This window comes from Phodopus roborovskii, unplaced genomic scaffold, assembly GCF_943737965.1.
Source record: "Phodopus roborovskii unplaced genomic scaffold, PHOROB, whole genome shotgun sequence".
Taxonomy (NCBI): domain Eukaryota; kingdom Metazoa; phylum Chordata; class Mammalia; order Rodentia; family Cricetidae; genus Phodopus; species Phodopus roborovskii.
Genome location: NW_026126511.1, coordinates 48,355,323 through 48,381,053, shown reverse-complemented (window position 1 = coordinate 48,381,053; position 25,731 = coordinate 48,355,323). Strand labels below are relative to the sequence as shown.

At 50.6% G+C, this 25,731-nt stretch overlaps 1 protein-coding gene across 2 annotated transcripts in view; it reads left to right on the top strand.

Moving 5' to 3' along the window:
* Positions 1–13,751, top strand: part of Kif13b (kinesin family member 13B) — a 141,031-nt gene extending 127,280 nt beyond the window's left edge. Inside the window, exons 38-40 of one of the 2 annotated variants that reach the window (XM_051195502.1) lie at positions 3,905–3,967; positions 6,359–7,118; positions 10,024–13,751. In XM_051195502.1, coding sequence (XP_051051459.1) covers positions 3,905–3,967; positions 6,359–7,118; positions 10,024–10,289 — 1,089 coding nt within the window. In that variant the 3' untranslated portion in view covers positions 10,290–13,751. The remainder of the gene's footprint in view (positions 1–3,904; positions 3,968–6,358; positions 7,119–10,023) is intronic. The other variant, XM_051195503.1, reaches the window with a different exon arrangement.
* The last annotated feature ends 11,980 nt before the right edge of the window (positions 13,752–25,731 follow it).

Genomic DNA, 25,731 nt, shown 5'->3' with positions numbered 1-25,731 from the left:
TGAACATAGCCCTTAGACACAGATTTCCATTGATGAAGTTCAGAGAGGTTCAGCTGCGGCTTGGTCTTCTGTAGTGTGTTTGTCTGGAAGCAGGCACTGCCATCATCAGGATTTTTAAAAGCTAGATGTTTCTAACCACCAACATGTCTAGGCTTTGTTTGCATAAGTTTTCCTCATGTCATCAGGAAGGTGAGATGTTGGCTTCTGATTATTTGCAGCAAAAAATAAAATTTACAACTCTTATAAAACTAATTTCCTCTATTTGGATTTAAATCACTGATTAATATTTATTAGAATACAAGCTGAATATTATATTTAGGCACAATTTTTATCTAATTCAAGGTATTTGGCAAATGTTAAATAAGAAAAACGTATCTGAAAATTCAATATTCAATAAGTTTAAAGTAATTAACTTTTCCTTTGGCCAACCTCTTGTTCACTTTACCTGGCCTTATCTAGAATTATGAGGATCTGTCTTTTCCCACTGTCTGTCTTATTCTCTGTGCTGTTTGTTAAGTAACTGAAGTCCATGTTTATTCATTCAGAAAACATACAGACAGCAAACTCATTGAGGGCAAGATGTTCCTTCCGAGCTGTTCAGACAGAGGCACAGGTAGTGCGGAGTCCCGGAAGGCACTGCCAAATGTCTGTGTGTGGCACAGGGAAGGGAGTGGGGTTGGTGAAGTCAGGGTTAGTACTTTTCTCTTAGAAGTGCCTGGTACCCTCTCCCTGAAACAGCCAGGCTGTGGTGGCTGGGCAGGCCTCTGTCGGCCACAGCTGTGCTCGGCAGACATACAGAGAGGCTCCCGTGTGTCCCTGTCTCAGTCCAGCTGCAGTGCTTTCGGCAGTGGTTACGCTCCCTGGGCCCTGGCTCTGCAGTGGGAAGCAGATAATTGTATTCACCCTTCTCATGGGACTTCTTAATATTTATGGTTGTGAAATACTTTGCAGTCGTTTTTATTAATAGTTACCAGATGTGTCATAAGGATTAATGAACTTAAGATCTGAAATGTTTAGAGTTCCTGAAATAGAGGCGATGTCTGTGCAGGGAATATGGAAAAGAGCATTAAAATGCAAACGCCTGAGCTTGGAGGGTGAAGCTATTGTGTGTGACAGAGCAGTGGCTCACATAAGGTCCAGCATAGTTTGTAGATGTATCTGGTACCCTTAGTCATCACAGGCCCTCGCTCAACCTGGGAGGCTCAGCCCTACCCACCATGCCTGTGTGTGTGTATGCATACAGCTTGTGGGATGCTCTGTCTGCCTGTTATCTCTCAGCCTGGTGCTATTTCTGACTTCTCCAGCCTCTAAACATTTATCTTCCTCCTGTGCCTGAATGTCCATTTCTGTGTCTTTTTCTCTTGTCCAAGTTCAGGCCCTCAGAAGCTCTCCATGGAACCACTGAAAGGGTGTCTTAGTCTCCTCACACCTGGGTCTTCTTTCTAATCAATCCTCCAAAGCATCCCTCTCACTGGTGCCGTTTCAGAACCAGCAGCAGCTGTTTGTGGACTCAAGACTTTCCCTCCAGCACTGACCCTTCCCTGCTGGGGCTGCTCAAAACCCAGAAGGAATAGCTTCACCTGGGGGTAGATAGGAATAGGCGCTACCTTACACACAGTCCCTTCCTCTGCTGCCCACCATGCTGCTCAGGCTGGCCTCACATGGTCATTGTGGATCTGTCAGCAGCCCCTTCTCCTCTGCATCCCCTCTGCCTTAGAACCTTCCAGTCCATGTCCATTCCACAGTCTTAATTTTAGTTACTTGCTTACATGTACCCGCCCCCAACCCCCAGATCAGATAGACACTTCCTAGTGAGAAAATTTGTGCGGACATTGAGAACTTGCAGGTCTGCCGGAATGGTTTCATGTGGGAACCAGGGCTTGGTCTGTCTGTCTGCGCCCTCAGTTAGTTCCTGCAGCTGTTTTGTTAGGGAACCACTGGAGTTTGCAGTCGCTGAGTCATGAGGAGGAGTGTGAGCATGCTTCCATGCTCATGTCAGCAAATGTTCATGCTAGGCCTCTACGAGTTCATGCTCTAATGGTGGCAGTTCCCATCTCAGGGGGACGAATCTACGCCCTGAATCTCATCTGCTTTCAGTTAGACCCAACTGAAGGATGAAACTTGCATTCTGAGCATGAGAAATAAACCTTGTACTGTCTTTACCCTGAAAACCTTCCTGTTTGGGTAGGCGGACTTTGGATCAGTGGGGAAAGGAATAGAGGCAGCGTCAGGCCCCCTGGACTTGGAGGTGGCGTGCAGGTGCGTACAAGAGATGGCTCCATACCAGAGTGCCAGCCGCCTGAGTTTGGTGTGCTCAGAGGGCTGGGTGCTGGTGAGGTGGCACTAGGGCCATAACTTTTTTTGTGGCCAAGGCATGGAGGAGGAGGCAGGGGTCTTGGAGTTTAGGCTCTTTGAGCTGCACGACAGTGGCCCTGCTGCTAGACACCCTCCCTTATCATTCTCTCAGCCACATATGCTCCTCACTTTCCTGGCTTTTACCCCAGAGTTTGCAGGGAGAAATGTCTGTCCATCTGTGTGCCCTGGTCCTTTCATCCTGCTCCTGTCTGCATTCTCCTCAGCACCTTCTCTGAGCTGTCCCATCGCCTTCAGTAGAATGGCTCTATGGTGACACTTACTGTTTTCTAAAAGCAGCCCTGTGTCCTATGTGGCGATGGCATCACCTTTACCAAAATACACGTGTGCATTATTTGCAATTGAGGTAAGGTGGGCAGTCATGTTTAGGCCTGAAGTCCCTGTCTAAACAGTCAGAACTACATGGAATTCTCAGGGCTTCCGACCCTGGACAAACTGAATAGAGGCTTGGTTAGTTCACATTTCCACTGTCGAGTGACTGGCCATACCCTGGCTTTTCTCCCTGGGGTCCTTTGGTAAATAATTCAACCTTTCTAGGTCAGAATGATGACACCGAGGCCATAGTAGAGCTGCAGCCGGCATTCATTCCCTCCGACTGGGCAGGGAAAGGGCAGCCCGTGCTGTGCCTGTTCTGTCTGCTCGTTGTTCTCTAGTGGTGAGTGAGCAGAGCTAGGGAAGGGAACACCTGAAACCAGACTCGGCAAGAGCTAGAGGTAGAAATGGCGGGCTCCTGGTTTCTTCCAGAGACCTTTGCACTGCTGTCTGCCTGTGTGTCCCACTGCCGAACTCACCGTAAGATGAACTTGGCTCGTGTCTCCTCCTCCTGACTTCACGCTCTTACCCAGGTTCTCAGCTTTCCTCTAACGCTACTTGAGTCACGTGTCTGTAAGTGAAGACGTCTTCTGCTGTGATGTTTCACCCCCTTCTTTGAGCTATTCTCCCCTCACCTGCTCTAGTGCTGGAATTTTCTTACTGCTATGTCTGACTTCAGCTGTGTCCTTGCATTGCACTGTCGGCAAGGCTTTCTGACTCTTGGCTGTCTTCTGCTTGCTTTGCTCAGGAGTCAAGTGACCTCTCTTTCTTTCCCTAGCTCAGTTACTTTGGGATGGCCAAAGCTGCCCATACGTCCTTGTCTGCTTGGCTCCAGCCAGAGAAACTTCCTTCCTTCTCAGTCCTGCAACATGTTGCGTGCTCTGGGTGCCACCCAGGCTCAGGTTGTCTCTCAGCTCCTGCCTCCTGTCCCAGTCACTTCATGTAAAGACTTGCTCTCACAGTCTACCCTGCTATTAGCATGTGTCCATGACCACAGAGCAGCATGACACTTTATGTGTATCTTGTCTTGGCCGAGACAAGCCTTTACTGGGCCTCTTTCTCTTGTGTGGTGTGAAACCCTGGTACCCACAAGCCTCATTGGTAGGAGTGTGTTAGGGTTTCTGAATGTTGTGATGGTCTCCTACTGGCTCCTGGCAGCTTTCTGCTCTGTGCTCCTGTCCCCTTTGTGGGTCCCTCACTCATATCCTTGTCTCCTCAGCCCGTGCCCCGAATCTTGGTGCAGCCTACCTTCTCAGATGCCCGGGCAACAAGGACAGAGGAGGTGAGTCACTACATTGGGGCTGTTCCACTTGCAGAGGTGGCCCTGACACTAGCGAGGATCCATTTGTCCATACCCGCCTTTACCCCCTTTGCTTCCCACTTTGATAATTAACTATAATGTAGGTCACTGTCTTCTCCCTGCACGGGCTCCTTGTTACACTTTGCTATTTTCAACCTGCTAATCATATGATTGCCAAAGTCTTTGGTGCTTGACTGCTAATGTAGTCTGTGCTTTAATAGCTCACTGCTAGGCAGAGGGGATTTCTATAAACAGAACCGTCTCCTCCTTGTGTTTGCTTAATTCTCAGCTTTACATTTCATTCTAGTTCATGATATCAGTGTGAAAAGACCATTGCTAAGCTGGGAGAAAACCATCTCTTATGATTTCCCACAGCTTACCAGCACTTGTCATCTTGTGAACACTAGACCTCCATGGTCCCTCCACACTTTCAGCCTTGGGAGATGCTGTATCTTCACAGGCAGAGTTTATTCATTAAACAGTAGCAAACAGAGCTCAATGAAGGAAAATTTCCCCTTTAGTGCCCCATCTAGAAAATGCCCTTTCACTCCAGTGCCTTCCTGGTGTCCCAGCATTCCCAAGGTGTCCCCTTCCCTGGGAGCATAGTCTTTGTCATGTGGAGGCAGTTTTGAACAGGAGCAGGACTCTCACTGGCAAGGCCACCTGTGTGCCAGCTCATGCTGCTAATCCTCCTGGCCTCACAACCCGTGGACATCGGATACCTCCAGCCATGAGGAGTGCTGGCATGGTAGCGGCAGAGAATGCATGTCTTTCCTTCCACTGTGTTTGGTCTGTGCCATCACCGTACCTGGCTTGTCCCTTCCATGGGGAATGTGGGCAAGCCCTTCAACTTCTCTGGGCCTTGCCGCCCGCCTCTCATCAGTAGTTCAAGGGACAGTTCAAGTGGAATCTGTCACCTGAGGCTGTTTTGCCTCTCTTTCACGGTGTGTGTGTGTGTCTGTCTGTCTGTCTGTCTGTCTGTCTGAATCTCACGGGTGGATTAGTGTTGAAAGGACCCTTTCACAAGGCATGGGTCATGTCCAGCTTCTTTCGTGCTCAGTATGTTCTGCCCCCCCCCCCAAGCATCCAGCGATAGCTAACTAGAGTAGGAAAGAATAAATAAAGCATGTCCAAGCTGCAGAAGAAAAATGATTGAAGGATTGCCTAATCTTTCAGCATATTTATGGCGATGACAGTTATTGATCTGCTAGATTGAGTAAGTTTTCAGGGAGAGCCCCATCACAAAAATGGGCTGTTAATCTCAAGAGGTGTCGTTAACTCCCTCCCCAGAAAGTATGCCTTGTGGGTAACGAAGGCTTCTGGAAGCAAGAATATAAATGACAATTCACGGGAAAATGCATGATTTATCAGACTGCTGAGTTAAGCCAAGAAACTGGAAGAGACTTATAGATCTTAGCTGCTTCCCAGTTCAAATAAATCCTATGTTTCAAATAGGAAGTGACCATTCCTGTACATAAATATTGAGATGCAGCTTTCCTTTTTCTGCACAGCCTTCTACCTAGTTCCCATCCCATTTTCTTTTCTGGCACTGTGGGTACAGAACTAAGAGATGGTGCTTGACTCCCTCAGACAGCTTCCGTTATCTGAAGGAACACCCTGTACTCGTTCATGTCCCAAACGCTGGGCCCAGTGGTTGCCCTGCCATCACTGTGACATTGCTAGCTTTGTGTCTGTGCCTTGTGCCTGGCAACTCTGACAGTGGTGTGAAAGGCCATCGCTACTCTGTCCTTGCTTAGTGATAACTCCTGGCCCATGTCCCAGCATCAGAGTCTCCCAGCCTTGACATGACACAAACAGCCAGCAAAGCAAGCCAGGGCTATAGGAAGTCTGGGTCCCCTCCTTGTGCTTGTCCCCAGCCTGAGCACTCCACCCAGCACTGTCCAGGGTCAGCACCTTGCTAAAGCACTTTCAGGCCCACCAGTGAGGTCACCCTTTGCATTTGGCCAGAGAAAAGTGCTCCTCTGCCATCTTCAGTGTGTGTCTCAGTCCCCGCTGTGAGGACAGTGGTGGCTGAGGGCATCAGCTTCCATGGAACATTACCTGGGACCAGGGGAAGCGAGGTTTAGTGTGTGCTGTTTCCTTCTGTGTGGAGCGTGCCATACCACCCTGTCCCCAGGTGCAGGGTTGCCATCTGTGGAAGAAGAGCTGCGGGTGCAGCAGGGCTTGTGCCGTGCAGCCCAGCCACTCCTGAGCACAGGCGCACAGCCCGGGGCTCACCTGACATCGCTCCACATGTGCTTGCTTCAGCCGGGGGCAGCTCCCACCCAGGCTTCAGCGTAGAGCCAGCCCTGGGGGCTTTAATTGGGTGGGAAGGCCTGTTCCAACTCTCCTCAATCAATATTCCTTCTGCAGGCCCAGCGGGGCAGCCCTGTGCCTGGTGGGGCTTTGGAGCCCGTGGTCCCGGTGCTGGCCCCAGCAGTAAAGATCTGTGACAAACCTGTCAAGGCGTCTTCCTCTCCATCCACCATGGTGGTTACTCAGCCCCCAGAAGGGCTGGATGGACCCCCCAGTCCCTTGAGCGAGGCCTCCAGCGGCTACTTCTCTCACAGCGTCTCTACTGCCACCCTGTCAGAAACGCTCACCCTCAGCCTGGACACCGCAGGCCCTGGCAACCACACGCCCATGTCCCCTCCTGCCCCCAGTCAGGCCACCCCAGAGCCTGAGCTGGCCTTCCTCTCCTGTACACGGAGCCATCCACCTGCCTCGGAGGAGCCCCGGGTACTCCCTGTCACACCTACTCAAAGCACAGAGTTGGAGGTTCCCAGACCCGCCCTTCTTTCTGAACCCACGTCTGCTGTGCCCACATCCCCATTCAGGATCCGGAAAGTGCGGACCTCAGAGCTTAAGTCCTTCACAGGCATGCTGGGGGGTGCCTCCTCTGGAGCTGAGGGGGATCCACTGGCTTCAGAAGAGCTCAGCAATGCTGGGGGACAAGCCCTGGGGAAGCTGGAAGTGACATCTGACTCTGAAGAGGCCAGCGACGTCCCTGAGTGGCTAAGAGAGGGAGAGTATGTTGTTGTAGGCACCAACAAGACAGGCATTGTGAGATACATTGGACCCACTGATTTCCAGGAGGGAACGTGGATTGGTGTGGAGCTGGACCTGCCTTCAGGTTAGTGGGCTATGGGTGTCCCTGCTGAATGTGGACTGGCAGAAAGGGAGCCAGGGATGTGCTGTATGCCCAGTGACAGCAGCCATACTCTTAGAGCCTCCTGATCCTTCACAAAACATGTCTAAAGTCTCAGAATCCATCAGAGACCCCATGTAGTCACCGAAAACTGCTGTGAACTTGGTAATAATTTTGTCTTTTTCTGTGAGACCACATCCTTCTGTGTGGCCCAGGCTGGTTGGGAATGAATGGGCCCAGGGACCCTTGTGCTGTAGTCTCTCCATTACCTGGGGCCACAGTTGGTTGCCACCAACAGTCGGTGTTCTTTGTAAAGTTGAAGCAAAAGCACTACTTCAGGCATTTATTGCTCTGGGGACTCCAGGACACTTTGCCCTGAGGGTGGTGGCTCTAGGTGATGTAAGGTGGGGTTCTTGCGGGCGGTTGAGTCTCAGGTCTGACTACAGAGCTCAGTGTCCTATCTAGCACCCTGGCCTCTCAGGCCCTATCATTCCTGATTGCAGGCACAGGCCATGTGAACCATGCAGTTGAGTGGTTTTGAGCATACTTACTAAGCTGTCCACCATCGCTGGAGTCTGTAATGTTATTATACATTTGTCACCTCACAGGGAAACCTCCTGTCCATTGACAGCTGTGTCCTGTCCAGCCCGGGGTCACAATTAATGTGCTTTGGTCTGCAGGTTATGGAAGGCCATGATCTGGTTGGGTGTAAAGGAGCTTTTGTGCCTGGTTTCCTTTCTAACTTGTGGCCCGGGTCCCTTCCTGTGGCGGCACCATTGCAGCCCCTTCCTTTGTGGCTGAGAAGCTCCCTTTCATGGGTGTCTGCACCTGCAGGCTGCTCTGAATGCAGGCTGGGAAGAGTCGCATGGACACAAGGGCCCATGTCTCTTGCTCATTGTTGAATATGTGACAACATTAGATGTTCTCCAGAGTGGTAGCCTCGTGCAGTGCTGGAGGGTCAGCTGTAAGCGTCGTCTCCCTTTGGAGCAAGGACAGTTCCTTGGTCTGAGCATGGGAGAGAGGAGTGTAGAGTCTGGACACCGTGTCGCTGAGATGTGCAGTCCACCTGCTCCTGCAAAAGTAACTGCTCGGGCTGCCTCCTGAGAGCTGGCTCCCTGCCACCATCTCTGGACACTCAGCCAGAGCTAGCTGTTGTTGCCAGGGTGGACTCCAGACTTTAGGAGGGTACCCTGAGAGCCCAGCACTAGGCCTTGGTTCTCTCAACCAGCCTGTGACCTCTCAGGCCCTTACATCCCTGGCTGCAGCCACAGGCCAAAATGACACCTCTGTCCCTGAGCCTAGAGCTTCCTGTGAAGTCACTGCCTTTAAATATAATCTGGCAGAGGATAGCTTGATTGGAAGCTGTTCAAGATGTTAACTGCAGCACAGGCTAGAAAAAAAATTTCAGATCTGCTTTTTGCAAAGTGCGAAGGGGGATTTAGGGAGAATTCTGTGTCTGCAGTTGAACTCAAGAATTAAAGAGAATTAGCAAATAATTGAACTCCCCAGCAGGAACTAACTAAGCACATGCTTTTGTTCACATTGCTGTGCTGGGTTCAAATACACTATGGGGAGCAGCATCCCGCACTTGACTTCTAACTGTGCATAGGAGAGAATGCTGAGGGAATAAATACATTTTGATAGGAACAAGTGCTACGAATGAAGCACACGTGCGGGGCGGTTGGAGGAGGGCGGCTGTCAGAGAAGCAAAGGGTGCAGGAGGCAGAGATGGGAAGGTGGCTGCCACCAAGGGCAGGCAGGGCAGCATCCCAGTGCTGAGCGTGGCCCACCAGGAAGACAGCTGTGAGGCCTGAGGGGCACCTGGTGCCTGCAGTTAAGGACTTGGTGGGGCTTAGTGCCTTTTGGCCAGGTCTTGGAAAGATCCCCTCTTGCAGAACATACGTGGCGAGTAAAGGGAACAGGGAGGCCCCTGTGAGGGGTGGCAGTTGTGTGGGCTGGGGCAGTTCATGGTTAAAGTTGAGGGAAGTGTGGGAAGCAGTGCTCAGGGTTGGGGAAGATGTGTAGAAGCCGCAGCCAAGGGCAGATGGTTGAGGTGGGACATTGGGGGGAGGTGTCAAGGTGACGGTGTGTGGCATCAGAAGAGGTCATGAAGAGAGCTGCAGTCAGGGAAGGGTCACTGTCTCAAGTGACCCCTGAGACTGCAGGCAGCCGGCCCTTCGTTGCTGAGACCGGGAGGGTGTGGCGGAGCTGGGGAGAGGTAGCCAGTTAGGAGAGTTACATATGGCAGTGACCAAAACAGTTATGTATGAGGATGCTTGAGACGTAGAGGCAGGGCGGCTTCCCTGGCCTACTTCCCGAGACGAGCAGGCAGGGTAAATGCTAAAACATCACCTGGCCACCATGACTCCCGGGTGGGGTCTTCCTTGTCCACTCTGTCTCCCTGTAACATCCCCTATTCACCTGTCAGGAAATTGCCAACCTACTGTGCGGCATCTACTGACATGCTCTGGGGAGGGTTTGCCAGCTTCCTCTGGGATGAACCTGGAGCACTTGCTCTCCTAGGCTCATGCTCCCACTTTCAGGAAAGGACTGGCAGGCCTGGCACACCCGGAGGAGCAAGAGCCAGCTCTGACTTGATGGCCTCCCCAGTCCTCAGCAGGTCTTTGTGCAAGGCTTGTTATCTCATTCTTGATACCACAGGGCTGAGGGTTTCTCTGTCCCTGGCCACCACTGTTTGCTGTCTTGAGAGGCTACTGCCCTGGCTCCAGGCTCACTGGTTTGCCGGGACTCTGCCGAACAAGTGGCAGTGACTGAACCACCTATTTTTCTGGGTTGGGTGGTGCCATGGAGGCGGCAGCATGATGGGCACAGTAAGGGTGGTGGCTGTGTGTGACAAGCTCTTCCATGATGCTCCCTCCTTTTCCTGCAGGAAAGAATGATGGCTCCATTGGTGGGAAGCAGTACTTCAGGTGCAACCCTGGCTATGGACTGCTGGTAAGGCCAGGCCGAGTTCGCAGAGCTGCAGGCCCTGGGCGCAGGCGTAGTGCAGGGCTCCAGCTTCAGGGAGCCTCAGAGGTCCGCAGGAGTGCTACCATCTCTGGCTCTGCCACCAACCTGGCCTCACTGACGGCTGCATTGGCCAAGGGCGACAGGAGCCACAAGAACCCTGAGAACCGGAAGTCCTGGGCCAGCTGATTTGCACCTCTCCTGGTAGACAGTGATGGGCAGGCAGAGACCTTCTGACCTCCCTGGAGGACACCCCTTCCATGGGAGCAGGGCCATGAATGCTTTTTGCACGATGCGGGGATGGTGGACAACCTGGTCCTCCGTCCTCCCTGGGAATCTGGAAGCTGCATTTCTTCTTCTACTTGATGAAGGCAAAGGCTCCTCAGCTGTGCTCTTCCAGTTGGGGGTGGAAGGTTCTGGGAGCCCAGAGATGGTAGGTGGGATGGTAGCTAGGTGGCAGGGTTGGAGTCAGGCCGGCCCCTCCCTGACTGCTTGAAGTGAAGGGGTCCCAGCCAGGTTTGTTGGGTTTCCCTTTTCCTTATTCTGCTGACTTTACTAATGTCTGAATTTAAATAATGATCCTAACTGGTGTGTTGCCCTTCACATACAGGAATTGATTCTCCTGCCTGGGGTCCAGTACCCATAATACCTTTTGTGCACCTGAGTCCTCCCTTAAGCCATGTCCCATCCTTCTGCGTCGCACACAGGGCTCCTGGGAGGCATCTTTGCAGGTGTCCAGTCTTTATATCAGAAAGTCTTTTCTGTTGGCTATTCATTTCCTAACAGGATGCTTCAACTATATTTATTTAATTTATTCTGTTCAAAAGCTGAAATAATTCGTGAACCACAATCATTGGCAGCTGTGGCAGCATATTTGCTTGGGGCCTGCCTTTTACTTACTGGCCGCTGGATACCTGGATCTGCCTCTTCTTGGATGGTGGCTGCTGGAGGTGGCCAGCAAATGAAGCCATCCATGTGTTGCTTGATTGTAGATACACCATGGCCTTATTGTCACTGGGGTGAGGGCAGACCCTGGGGCTAGACACAGTTCAAGTCATTAATACATTGTTTGGATCTGCCACGTTTCAGGGAACAACTGGATAGCGTTTGATTCCGTGACAATTCCTAAACCCTGACTACACCTGGGGGCCAAAGCTGGACAGGTAGGCAGCGAGAGGAAAGCTGTCCTCCATTTCCCTTCCTCGGATTTGTGCTACAACCATGAAAACCCCTCAGGGCATTACCAACCACCTCCTTGCTGGGATCTGTGCAGCCTCTGAGTCCCAGAGTGTGTGTGTGTGGAGCTGAGTTGGCAGATTGAAGTCACCCAGTCCCGGTTGTCTCAGGCCCTGCCCTGTCCACCAGCTCAGAACGGAAGCCCTATGCCAGAATTTACACCAGGTGTTCTTGGCAGCTTGCTGTAAGTTTTGACCCTCAGAATCTGTTTATTTTTTGAGACAGAATCTGTTCTTTGCATAACAATCCTGGCTGTCCTGAAACTCATTTTGTAGGACACGCTGGCCCCCAACTCACAGTTTGCCTGCCTCTGTGACCCTTAAGAACCACACCCAGAAAGCTTTTGTAGAAAAATTGGTTCACTGAGAATTTAAGCCTCTTAAGGGAAGTAGCATCAGGCTCCCAGGCTCCCACCAGGTGGCTCTTCAGAACACCTCAGCCTCCCCTGGCCCTGTGGCCTCCATGCTAATATTGCTGGCACTCAGTTCGGACAGTCTGTGTTGTCTGACTAGCCCAGTACAAACTTCACTACATCTGCTTGCCCAGACCTTGCCCAGAGGCTGGCTTAGGGCAACAGAAGGTTAGGTGGGCTCCCTGGCAGAGGCGCAGCAGCCAGGGAGTTGCGCATTACTCTGCTCTCGTCACCAGGGGCTCTGCCAGGAGAGCCTGCCTCCATCCCTTCTGGAACAGCACAGATGTCTGGAGCTGCCAGCTAGAGGCAGGCACCAATCCTCTAACTCCTTTAGCTGCCTTTTGGGGGTTACCCCCTAGGTGCGTGCTGCTGAGTTAGCACTGCCAGTTCTGCCAGGCTTGCTCTCGTGGCCAGCACAGAAGTTGTCTTGATTGTGTCATGTCAGCATCCAGTGTCTCCTAGAGAGTGGTGCAGTCATTCTCTGAAGGTGCCAGACCCTGGAGCCCCCTCTTTGGGATGGCCATGCAGTGTGTGTCAAGGAGAGAAGTCCCCATAGGCGTAAGGCCAGCATTGCTATGCTGGGGGAAGGATCCTTGTGCCACCTGTCGGGACTGTCAACTTCATCTTGTTAGCTGGGGCTCTGCAGAGCAGTACACATCCTGAGTGATCTAGCTTGGCCAGCTGTTGTCTGGTGGCTCTGGGACCATCTTCTCTCCTCCCAGCCCCCACGTTCTTCCCAGCTCCTTGGACCTGAGGTTCCCTAACCCTTCCCACTCCCCTCATCCCCAAAAAGCACAGTTCCCACAGAGCCCTGCAGGACACCCTTTGGGTAAAGCCCTCCAGCTTCACAGGCAAACTTCCCAAAGCACCTGGTCCAGGATGCTCTGCCCAAGGCCTTGAGTTGGTGCAGGGGCCCGGCTTTGGGGCTGTGTTCTGTGAGGGCTGGCTTTTCACAGAGGGCTCTGCTGCTCCCAGTACCTTGGTGCCCAGTATGGGTGGGATTTAATGAGAGGGAAGTTTGGGGCCTCATGCTGGTGGGTTTATCTTCATGGGTGTTTTTATGAGTCGTCCCTGTGTGTCTGCTGTGAGGGCAGGGAGGTGACCTTGGGAAAGCTGGCACTTTGGGGTGGGTCTGGAGAGATGGAGCTTAGGTTCTTGCAGGTCTGCAGGGTTTGCTGCACCTGTGACCTGCGTGTCCCCTTGCTCTTCCTGGGCTGCTGTACTAGATGAGGCCAGATAGGCCAGCTGCAGCCTGGATCCGTTACTTGCGCTTTTTGGAGCAGACTAACACTAACTCGGAGTTGGGAAAGTGGTGATACATAGGGGTCATGGTCGCTAAAATATCAGGTAGTAGTAGGCAGGTAGTGAGTGGGTGTGTAGTTGGGTCCCAGATCCCAGGTCTAAGGGCCACTGTTTCTGGACTGTGTTTAGTGACACGGCCCTTGAGGACCACATCTGTGGTCTTTCCCACCTCTTTTCATGCCTTGGAGATTCTGTGTGGGAAGCAGGTGAGTGGCTCACGTAGCATCGACCTGCCTGCCCAAACTGCCTGTGCTGTGTGTTGTGCTTGGAGGGTGATTTGGAGCGTCTTGTGCCTCAAGGCCCAGTCCACTTCAGGTCCGAGACTGTAGGGCCACCTCTAGTGCCTTTCCTGGGGCCAGTGTCTAGCCTGTGCTTCCAGCCCCAGACACTACCCAAAGCATCGCTCTCTTCAAGTCTGTGGTGCCTTCCTGTTGGGCTGTGGACACTCAGTGTGGGAGAGGTGGAAAGAGCATGGGTGTGGGTCATGCACGTATGAGCTCACATGAAGTGATGTTGATCCCAGGATTAAAGAGATCTGGTGCATGTTAAATGGGAATTAAAAATCCAAAGACCCTGTAATGAATAGTAAAGATGATGATTTATGTTGTACGAAGAACCAAACTACTGTAATTTTGTATCATAAATGCCTTTCCATCAAATGACCAGCAACTTCTAAATAAAGCCAGATGGTTTCTTGCTTATGTCTGAGGTCAGTCCTAACTGTTCTTCTCTACCCTCATCTTGGGCTTTGGCTCACTCTGCTATCACTTGGTGGTGGTTCTAGGGGTTTTTCAAGATGGATGGCCGGAGTTCAGAGCAGCAGGCCCACAGACAGACTTCTGTGGCCCACAGGCTTGAACCAAAACCCAGGAGACCCCATTGGCACCTTGGCCTATCTCCAACCCCTCATTCCCATCAGCCCCTTGGATCTTAGACTCAAAAGTAGCCAGGTGTGTGTGTGGGGGGGGTCCCCTGCTTTCAGACAGGGGTTTCACCATCTGCCTCATTCTGTGAGACAGGCCCCACTATGGACTCAACTAGAGAGCAAAGCCCTTCTACTGCTGCAGAGATGGACAATACCCTGGAGCAGGTGTTTCAGGAAGAGGCGCAAATTAGGGCTGCTGTGGAATCTGACTTTAGGCTGCCTTTCCTGGTTTGTGATAGGGAAGGAACCAGGCCTCCTCTGCTTCCCCTGGAGCCTCACTTTAGCTACCCTATTATAGCAAAGCACCATTTTCAGGATACAGGACTTGCTCCGGCCTTTCTCTCTGCAGCAGAGCATCATTCTGCCCATGTCTCATAAATGGAATAGCCTGGGAATGCAGGGTCAAGGCCACCTGGAGGCCCGAGGGAGGGTAGTCATGAGCCACAGGCAGCTTCTGTCTGTATAGGGCTTGTTTGTATTCCCAAGTGCGACAGACTTATTCTCAGAGATAAGCTCTGCCAAGCAGGGACAGAGTGTGGCAGCCAGGGGCAGCCCCATGAGAAATGAGGTAGGATTCTGAATGGAACTGATCCAGCATGGGGGGTGGGGTGGACACATCATCTTTTCCAGGCTGCTGTTTGTTACCTGGCAGCTCTAGGTGGTGTCTAGTCTAGTGGGTGTCACACTTGGTTCACTCTTCGCTTACCAAATTACTCAGGGAATGTGTGCACTGATCCTGAAACTGGAGTGGAGCCAGTGTCTGGGCCTGGAGGGGCTGAGGAAACCACTCTTGGATGCAGACAGGAGGTGGTACCCCAGGAAGATGCTTAGCCATGTAGTACATGTGCCTAGGTTGAGGAGACTTGGGATTTGGGGTCAAACCATGCGACCCATGAGGTAGGTAGGGACAGACAGGCCCGTTGTGGCTTGAGTCCTGACCTCCTGAGCCATGGGTGCTGCCAGACTCCAGATGGCAGTGTCTGAAGCCCTTTGAACACCATATCAGGGAGACGGTTGGCTCAGTCTTCCGAGGAGGGGAGGGTCAGTGGATCTGTGCCCAAGGGAGAGGGAAGGCTGGAACCTGGCCCTTGCTTTGCTCACCACTGAAACCAGAACACAGAGAACAAAGCTGCTGCTTTCTGTCTCTGCTGCTCCAGGTGCATCTTTTGGAGGCAGCTCTTTTTAAGAGGCCCAGGGTGGGGCTGGCTGTATCAGGAAATGGAGATCAAAAAGCAACACACCTTAAGTGTGGCTGTGATCCTGGGGGCGGAGTCTTTCTGGGTGCCCCCCCCCCAACTCGGGCACTCAATGGGAATGCAGGGGGTCTAAGGTCCTACTGGGCCACTGTGGTTGGGGACTTGGGGACTCCTAAAATAAAGATCCCTTTAGGGCTTTGGTACTATGATCTCCCAGCTCCCGGTCCCTTTGGAAAGTCTGAAGGGCAGAGCTGGGGTCAGGAATGGGAGAGGCCTCAGGTTTGATCCCCAGAACTGGGGGAAAAAATCCCAAAACCCTAAAAATGCACAAGGGAGGGTTCATAGGACAGATACCTGTAACCGCTTCAGCCAACCAGGCACAATGCGCCCCCCCTCCCCATTAAATATTTGGATCCAAAGAAATCTCAGACAGCCTTTGCTCAGTTATACATTTTATTCTCTAATAGGTACAATACTAAAATAAACACAAATTAAAAAAAAGTTTTATTAAAACAAAACTGTACAAAAAAGCAGTATACTACATTTTAATTACAGAACAGTCTACTGTCCAAAAGGCACTAATCCAGAATGGGAGATACAATGAAACAGGACTCATTGGAACTATATAATCAATACAGTACAGCACTTGTTTCTTTGACCATTTACATCCAGAAACAAGGGCTTCTTGCTACAGTCATCACACACTGTTATAATCCGAGTCCTACTGGGAAGGTGCAGTATCACTTCCTAGAGCAGGCTCCACCAGGGGCCCAGGAGGGGCTGGGGACGTGGGCAGAGGTGGACACCCCAGCTTGTCTTGGCCTCTGGTGGGTTGGATCTGGCCATGACTGGCAGCCACCCTAAACCATCTCCTGTTTAGCACCGGCAAAGTGGGTTCTGAGATGCTCCAGGTCAAGGACAGGAGGTGTGATGACAGCTCCTGGAGGGGAGGCATCTGGTAACCCTGTCTGAAAAGGCAGCAGCTACCTGGAAGGGGGTCATGGCCCAGTGACAGCCAGGGGGCTGAGTGCTATGTCAGGCAGAGCCTCCCCTAGCTTCCCAGGTCTGTGAGTATCCAGTGACCTCATCTGGGAAATTGGTTTCTAGAAGGGGAGTTTGCTTCCCAGAGACAAGTCAGAATGCCATGCCTGGCCTCAGGGTGCAAGCCACTTCCCTCCCTCAGGGCCGCCTCTGGCACCTGAGGGGCACTGCACGGTAGGAGTCAAGCCCTGCTCCCCTCTCTGCTGGGTGGCCAAGGCACCTCTCTGAGCCCCAGCTTTTATCATCACAGACTCTGGCCTGAAGAAGGATACTGCAGCTTTCCAAACAGTGTCATACACAGAAAAGACGAAGACAGGCATCTGATGTTAACAAAAATAAGTAACAAAGAAATGGGATTAAACCAAATCTCTTCTCACAGCGCCCTATACTACACCCTCCTTCTGCTTAGCAGAAAATTGTACGTACACAAAAATACAAGTACACAATTTTGTAGAACAGTCTGGTTTTAATATATTTATATATATTTATATTTATACGAGTGGCAGGGTAGTTCATTATATAGAGCTTTTTGCACTTTTGGCTCATATGCAACAAGGCTTATAAATTCAGCTTTAGCTTTCATTCAGATTTTATAGCTTTTGAACAATTTTTTCACATTTAAAGCAGCATCCAATTTGCACTAGGAGTCTGTGGTGATTACGGGGAAAGATGGGGTCTGGAGGTTATGGGGTGGGACGGTATACATTCCAGTGTGTGTGGCATGTCAGGAGGGTTCCATGTGGACAGAGCTTGCCATGATGACCCCTTGAGGTAGACTGAACACCTTACAGCAGACTCAGACACCGGTGTGACACCCTCAGGGACACATGGCACACAAGATGGGGACAGACCAGAGGAGACAACCAAAGGGGAACACACAGAGACTAAGACAATGGCCAAGGCCAGGAGGGCGCCCTGCCCCCTCCCCTATCATCTGGCATCATGCTGAATACCTGCAGGCAACATCCAGGCATCTGCTCCCTGGTGTCTGGTCAAAACATGGATGCCTGCTTTCTGCTTCCCAGCTGGCCATGCCAGCTTGTTCCCAGCCCCACAGTGAACTACACAAGCTGCGCTCCTACAGGAGTGGCTGCCACTCCTTAGCATTGAGCTCTTGCTGATTCACGTTCAAGTCTCATTCAGGGCCCAGAATGCTGGCCCTCTTAATGCTGACTCAGAGCTGGCCTCCCTCTATTATGCATTCGGTTGACACTCCTCAGTCACACCAGGCCTGACAGGTGCTTGGTAGACCATGAAAGCTGCATCTAGAGGATGGCTAGCAGCACCCCTCCGGGGCAGCATGGTTTGTTTGCATGCTCCACACATTGGCCACCAATTGGCCACTCACCCACAGCTTTCCCTTCTCTAGGTGAGGCAGTTTTACTGGTAAGGTCAATCATTCCTGTTACATGCAAATTCCCAGTGCTTGCACTACTCCATCATCTGAGCAAAAGAAATCCTGGGTCATTAGTGAAAATAAGGTGCCTATATATGGATTGTTCCTTTCCCACTCATCACCTGTGTGTTATAACAACAGAGCACAGCACAGTCACTAATCTGTCCTATACCCCCATATAAACAAAGGTCTGGATCTAGTTCAGACTTAAATTATTTTCAAAATGAAAAACTCATCTTTTAAAATGTACACTGGACCTTATTACAACTCTACTGATGATGGCCCTTCGCTCCTGGCTCCCTGGTATCGGGCTGTAGATGCAGCCAGGGCTCCAGTACTCATGATGGCAAAAGGGCACAGGTGTATCAGCCACGATCCCTGCCTGCCAGCCCTTAGAGTGGAAATGTCCCCCAAGTACTGACAGACACAATCCTGCTCAGAGCCCGTCTCACTCCTGCTTCTTTATTCAGACCTAGATCTAGCTAAACAGACTCCTTAAAACTCCCTACGATCCAAGACCACAGTAACATCAACAGAAGGAACACAGGAAAACAGCGACAAGGCCAGCCTTCTCCCCTTGCTTGCCCTTGCGACCATTCTGCCTGCAGAATGGCAGGGGCATTGGGTGGGTGGGGTGCACAACGCCCACCCTGAGGCTGTGTGCATGGTGGGAAGGACAGGGCAGGACAGGGCACAGGCCAACTCTCAGGCAGGTCCCAGAGGTTTGTAACTTGCTTAGGCACTTAAACATAAATGAGAATTTGATCCTGCAAGGTACTATAGACTCAACATAACCATGGCCATGGAGGAGAGACTGAGCCCACGATCTCAGAGAAGAGGCTGTAGGATCTTCCAGAAGAGAGTGCACTACCTTGCAGCCATTGAAGTTATGTGGTAGCTCAGGGGCCAGTTTGGTCACTGTGGTCCCTGATCGGTACCCGATGAGGTGCGGGCTGTCCTGACACCAGTTCAGGGTCACTGTAAGAGCCACTGAGAGAAGAAGGGCGCTTTCAGAGTGGTGTTGCGGCAGAACCAAAGAGCAGGAAGGAAAACGCTTGCCAGAATGGCCAGTGCTTGGAAAGAAAGCTCTACTCACCCAGAGAACTTTGGTTTTGTTTTTCTGGTGCCCATTTTCAGAGATGCATGATGAGGTCCCCACAGATTTCAATACAGTCAACGTGGGCATCAAGGCAAATGATAAGGGGATTGCTTTCTGAAAGCAGCCACGAGCACTCACCTCCACTCAGCACACACAACTCACACAGGCACCTCCCTGGCTGCAGACAGGGCCCAGAAAAAGAGAAAAAGAAAAAAAAAAAAAAAAAAAAAAAAATCAGCAGAGTGGCTGCTGTTTGCGTTCATATAACTCTAATGCCATTTGGTTTTCTAGTCTAATGGCCTCAGCGAGCCATGGAATGGACAAGACGGCCTCACTGGTTTAGCGTGGGCTCTTAGTTCCAGTAAAGCAAAATGGGAGGGGTTTCCTGGGCTCAGGAAGGAATAAAAACAAGACTGGAGTGATTCGACCTGGAAGCACTGGGAAGCTAAATCCTGGAGGGAACAATGAACCTCTGTCTCCAGCCCTGGGTAGGCGACAGGCACTGATTTTATTTCACAATTCCCACGGCACCTTTGGCCACCAACAGAGATGTAAAATCTTGATCATACCAAAATGAAAGGCACGCACACTCTCTCCAAATCAAGGTGTTTCAGGGTAGAGTGAGAACAATGTTAAGACCATACTGGCCAGTTAGTGTAACAAGGTGTCAGCAGCCCGGGAGACAGCTTGCTGCATCCTTCAGCCTTGTTTCTCAACTACTTTTCATTCTCCTGGGCGTGCAGGCTACCCATGGTGTGACAAGCGATTGGAAGAGGACAGTGACCCAGCCAACTCTTGGAGAACCTAATTTTGTGAGAAAGAGCTAGAAAAGAAGGTGGGGAGAGGAGCATAGCTTGAAGATGTTCCTTGTTTGGTGTCTGACCAATAGTCACTAAGTCACCATGTGAGGCAGTTTGCTCTGTTCCTGGATTCTGGATATTAAGAAGTTCTTATTCTAGGCCTAAATTTGGGTGTCTTCAGGCATCCACTTATGGGCCAGTCATTGTTGACGAGGAGCCAAGGCTATGGCAGGGTGGCCCTAATACCACAGCACCAGAGCCTTGGATTCCACATTGCCCTTCACTTCCTTTCTGACTGCGGTAGAAGGACAGCATGGTTGGTGGGAGGTCCCCCCCCCCAGCACCAAGCAGATGACATTAGGGACTTCTGGTTGAATACAATTCTGCCTGCCCCCCAAATGCTCACAGGTAATCGTATTGTTCTGCTGCTGTGCAGGACATAGCGTACAAATCACAAAATTAGCTCAGCAAGCGACTTTTCAGAATCAGAAGGCAATGAGATTGAAACTCTAACGGAGATAGCTAGCTCCAGCTCAGCAGCTGGGAAAGTAAGACAGGGTTAAATCCGCTGTCGCAGCAAGGCCCACAGGTCTCAGGGATCACACCTCTGACCTGCAGGCTGGGGGAAGGGGCCACAAGGAGACTTTTACAGAATGGCCACCCTCCTAGGACCATGGTCCTGATGGACACCTGCAGTGCATTTTCACTCAAGGTATTTGGGAGGAATCACACCAGCCATTTCCAGGAATAGAATCTTTTCCCCCCTTCTCTGTCTGTGTGCTAAGGGAAGAGTGCTCTCTAGACCCTTCTAGACAAGTACTTGACCTAAGCCATTCCACATGACAGAGCTTAAAGCCAGCATCTTGGTTGACGAGTGTTCTGGGTGAGAGGGGACACATTCTGTAGAAAGGTGAAGACACACACATGGCTACCAACCAAACCTGCAGTGTCCAGCCTGAAAAAGGACAGGGCTCATGGACTCCAGCCAATCTCACCTGAGTCTTGAGCCCCACGGGCAGGAGAGAGCTTATAAAAGGCCACTTAGCATGGGTCACTGCTGGCATATTCCTGTGGACCCTTTTGATCCTCTAACTGAATCCAGGCTCCTGCAAAGGATTGCTAGAAAGAAAAAAAAGTCCAAACTAAGCATCAACTGGAGGACTAGCGAGTGCCTACAGTTCCACAGGCTATGAGGATTGCATGACGGCTGCCTGGAGGCACAGGTGCACAAAGGAAAACAAAGTGGTGGGGGGGGGGAGAACATGGCTTCAGAAGAGCCAAGAGCCAAGTACTGACAGCAGAGTGGCACTAGGAGGCAAGCCAGCCGAACAAGCCTGATAGGGGCAAGTAGGGGTGTCCACACATTCCTGTGTGAGGCTGACTGGTCCCTGTTCTTGTCACATTGTCTATTCTGGGCCTCACAGTCCCGGAAGGAAACCATTACTCAACTCTGTAAACTTCCGTGTGGTGAATACTCCTCGATGGTCATGGCAGTGGAGATAATCAAGTTTCCAAGGAAAAGCCTCCAGATCCCGAGAAGCCCGGTAAAAGAGAAGGTGTCCCCAAGGGGGCACTCCAGCTGCCAGGGGGAGGACGGGGACTGGAGGCGCTGCCAGAGCTGTCTCAGTTTGCTGACTAGTTTCTGGCCAAAGTAGAATAGGTTCAAACTGGACAGGAGAGGTTTCAGAGAATCTGGGTATCAGGTGCAGGCAGTAAGCAAATCCATTCTGGACCTGAAATGATTCCTAATCCTCTCTCACTTGGGTGGGACACAAACCCTATGTCATTATTTTGGTTTACTGAGCTGTTGTTCTAAATGTTCTTGGGAGCATTAGTGCTCGAAGGGAACAAGCATGGGTGCCTTGCTATTCTCAATCACATAAAGGACAGAAATCCTCTTAATTATGACCATGCCAATCTACATCCTGCTAAAACAGCTAATTACATGTCAGGAGGCCACTCAGTCATTCGGAACAATTGCCATTATACTTTTATATATTCATTCTATGCCACCCCCCTCAATTACCATGGTTACAATTTGAAAAAAGATTCAGCCAAACCTTCATTTGATCACAGTACACCATCATGAATTTGCGAGTTAATTATGGCTGTATGGAGCCAGTCTTATTTAAAGAGAGAGAAGGCGGGCATGGAGTCTGGGGAGCTGGCCTCTTGGGTGTTCTAAGTGGGGCACCAAGTTCCTCAACAGCAGTGCTCGGAGCTGTACAGCCTGAAGACTGGCCACAGAAAGGACTTGTCAGCCAAGGACGGCAGCAAAGCTCCCCACTACCTGACAAGGGCTAGAGTGAGAGGTGGGAGGGTGGAGGGGACTCCACCAGAAGGAGAAGGCTGCCTATCACACCTCACCTGCCTGGATGTCGAGAACGATAAAGCAGCTTGGGGACATACATCTGGAGTTCCAGGGCAACCACCCTGGTGACGACAGCGACAGCTGAGCCTTCCCTCAGTCTCATTCTCTTGTTTAAAGAAGAAAACCAGTGCTGTGGAAGTCTGGGTGGCTCAGGTTGCCAGCTGACTTTGCTGATTTTTTTTTTCTTATCACCCCCCCCCCAAGATAGTATAATGAAGTAGCTACACAAACCTCTTAATTTTCCAGCTTCTAACAGTCCATAGATAGGTACACAAGGCTTCATTTCTGAGCATCTGCCAGTCCTGTAAACTGCCATGAGGAATAGTGTCTCCCCTTCAGTTTAGAAACAACTGGCTTTGAGAGGAGGTCTGATGATGTGACGGGTCTCAAAGCCTTCCCTACTGTTTTTGTACGGCAGTCCTAGGGCACAATAAGGACATCACTCTTCTGAAGTGATGGTCATCTTTGAAATGGAGGGTGTGTGATGAAGGAGACTATGCAGGACAGGCCCCTGTTCTGAGCACATGCTACCACGACAGCCTTACACAGCAGCCGGCCATTCATGGCTGCCTCTCTACAAAGCTGCACTGTTGTCTGGGCGCCCACTGTTCCAGTCATAACACAGACTACAGAGACCAATGCTGCAGGGTCTTCAGAGCTATAGCTCAGTTCGCTAGATTCAGTATGGCTGACAACCGCTGGCCCAATCCTGAGTAAGCATACCTGTACACACACAAAGGAATACTGTGCATGTGTGATTACTACCCCAGCCCCAGTGCATCCCCACCCACCTCCCACTCAAACACATGCACAGCAGAACTGGTCGATGTGAGCAACCTTCACTTGGGAAATCTTAAAATATAAGTTTGGCTCAGTAAAGCTGTAAGAGGATTTGGTTGGTCTCAGTACAGCCTCAATGAATACAGTAGTAAAACATAGCTGATAATCATAGAAACAGGGTGACATCACAGAGATGGACAGAGACTGATGCACTGCAGTGGGCAGAGAGTCACTGACCACAAGACCACTGATCACAAGTAAAGTTATTGCCTAAGAACTTGGTGCGAAACATCCAGGCTACAAGCGAGGAAAACCAGTTTATCAGCAGAGTCGAGTTAAATGGGAATGTTGGTTTTAATCACAGCACTCCAGAGGCAGAGGTTGGTGAGTCTGAGTTTGAGGCTAGCCTGGTCTACAGAGTGAATTCCAGGACAGCCAGGGCTACACAGAGAAACCCTGTCTCAAAAAACAAACACAAAAAGGTATGGTGTGAGGGCTCAATGCTGTTTCTAAACAAATCTTTTTTGGGACCAGGGAGAGTAAGGTCTTGAAGAAAACACTTTTAGAACAGGCTAGAGAAGTCATTGTGGAGAAGTGGATTATTCTCAGAGTGTAGATAGACAAAGGTAATAGGCTTGGCAGATGGAGTTTTAGCTACTCAAAACAGGAAGGAGGGTCCAAGTTCAGAGGTGGACTAAGACTACCCATTGAGCCTATGCTCAGACAAGAGAAAACATCCTGTAAGTCAGCTCAAGACAGAGATGCAGTGCTGAAACACAAAATGGAAGGAGGAGGAGCCATGCAGAGACAGAAAGAGTGATGGGAGCATCCTGATGGGACTAGGGTCTGCAATCGATGGTGCCTGACGACTGGTATCCAAGAAGAGTTTAAAGCAAGAATTCCTAAAGCTAGAGAGCTGAGACAACTGAATTAGAACTCTGTGTCCTATCCCCATGTAAAAATAAATGAAGAAAGAACGATAAAAGAAGGAAAAACAAAACAAAAAACAAAAAAACAAAAACAAACAAACAAACAAACAAACAAAAAAAAAAAAACAAGAAGCAAGGCATTGGTGGTGCACGCATTTAATCCCAGAACTTGGGAGGCAGAGGCAGGCGGATCTCTGTGAGTTCGAGGCCAGCCTGGTCTACAGAATGAGTTCTACGACAGGCTCCAAAACAATTCCAAGAAACCCTGTCTCGACAAAAACAAAAACAAGAAACCCAAATCAAACCAACAAACAAAAAAACAGGTGTGGCTGAATGATAAACCCCTCAGGAACTAGAGCTCTGGGGAGGAGTCTGAACAGGCTTCTGACTCACTCATGTCTTCTACGGTCACCTACTGAGCTGGAGTGAAAGGAACCAAGGGGCTATTTACTTCCCACCCAGGTACCCTCCTCCTGTAGCCTGCCTTACGTGGTATTCAACACAAACTTGGCTGCCGTGCAGTCTTGTCTCCTGTGTTCTGAGGGCACTGCATAGTCACACGCGGCAGAGCACAGTAGTGCCCGACCTGGCTGCTGGCTGCCATTGTCTTCAGAAAGGCAGGAGAATCTGAAGATGGTCCTTTGTTAACAGGTCATCATGTAAGGTACTAAAAGGTGGGAAGTTACCTTCCTACCCAGCAACAGCAACTCAAAGCACTTGGGAAAAAGAATCACAGTGCACTCTATGGATGCCTGCTCCCCTCCCTCGCCCCTTTCAGCATCTTCATTGGTTAGGAAGGCACAACCCCCAAAAGAGATGTCTAGGTCCACAAGTATAGAGAGCGTGAGAGCAGAGACAGGCAAGCAGGGATCACACAGGATGAGTCTAGGAGCCCCGCTCTTCTCCTTTCAGCACGGTAACTTTAAGCTTCCAATTTAATACCATATCTAAAACCTGGAGAAGATTTACCATCCAAAGGGAGGAGAATGAATATGGCAGGTCTGGGGCCATTCCAAGAACTCAGGGACCAGGACACAAAAGTAGAACCTGACCAGGTGACCCCCAGAAAACTACCTGAAGGTAGATTTGAACCTTGATCCCCAAGAAACAGATTCCTACTGTGGGTCAGATAGCACAGGCTCCATGTAAGGCTGTGAGTCGGTCCCTGGGCATGCGGCAGCCTCTCCAGCAGAAGGACGAGTCACAGGCCTTCTCGCAAGCTCAGCAGAGCCGGTGTCTGTGGCAGGCATGCTCTCTCAGCGCCGCCACCCTGCTGCACGGAGCCGGCACTGCCTGTACCAGCCATGGCTGCGCTTCTCTCTCTCAGAGGAAGGCCTCGGACAACAGAACTTTCTGCTTTTCTGTTGTAGCCAGAGCTCCCTTAGAAAGTGGAGCTGTCTTAACAGCCGGAGTCTGCTCCTTCAAAAAGGCAAGCGAGAACAAATGACAAGAGCAATGGCACCATAAAAACTACAATAATCTCATGGTAAAATCATGGGTGCGGCTTGCCAGAAAAATATGGTTCCCCCTCTCCTGTTCTTTCTGATTCAACTGAGAATAAGCAGATAAAAGTCGATCAAAATGGAAAGACACAATAGGAATATTTCTTCTTAATAAACAAAAGGAAAGAAAGACAATGCAATCTCCTAAGTGAAATAAAAACTAAAAAAAAAAAAAAAAAAAAAAAATCAAATAAACCATGGAAGATTCTAAGTAGGTGGGGGGGGGGGGGGGCTCGTTCCTGAGAATAAGAAATGCTACTCTTAAATTTGTGGGTTCAAGTACTACAGTAAGAGAAGATGGCTCCATTTTACTTCAGTTTTTGGAGCTGGGAAAAATGCAATTTCCCCCTGAAATCCAGGAGCAGGACCAGGCCCTGCCTAGCCTAGCGCCGGTCAAAGCACAGTGCGTAGGTGGGGTAGTGTCCTCAGGCCCCTCAAAGACAAGTCTTCACATTCGCGTACCCAAGACTTACAGCTAAAGGGATAATCCAGTCAGAGTGCCCCAGTAAGACCAGCTGAAATAAATGCTGTGGATACTGAGTATCCAGCGTGAGAAGGGGAAAATGAGGGTCACCGTGCCCTCCTCTCTCAACAGCTTTGAAGTTAAACACATTTGGTGAGGAAGGAGGAAGGAAGGAGACG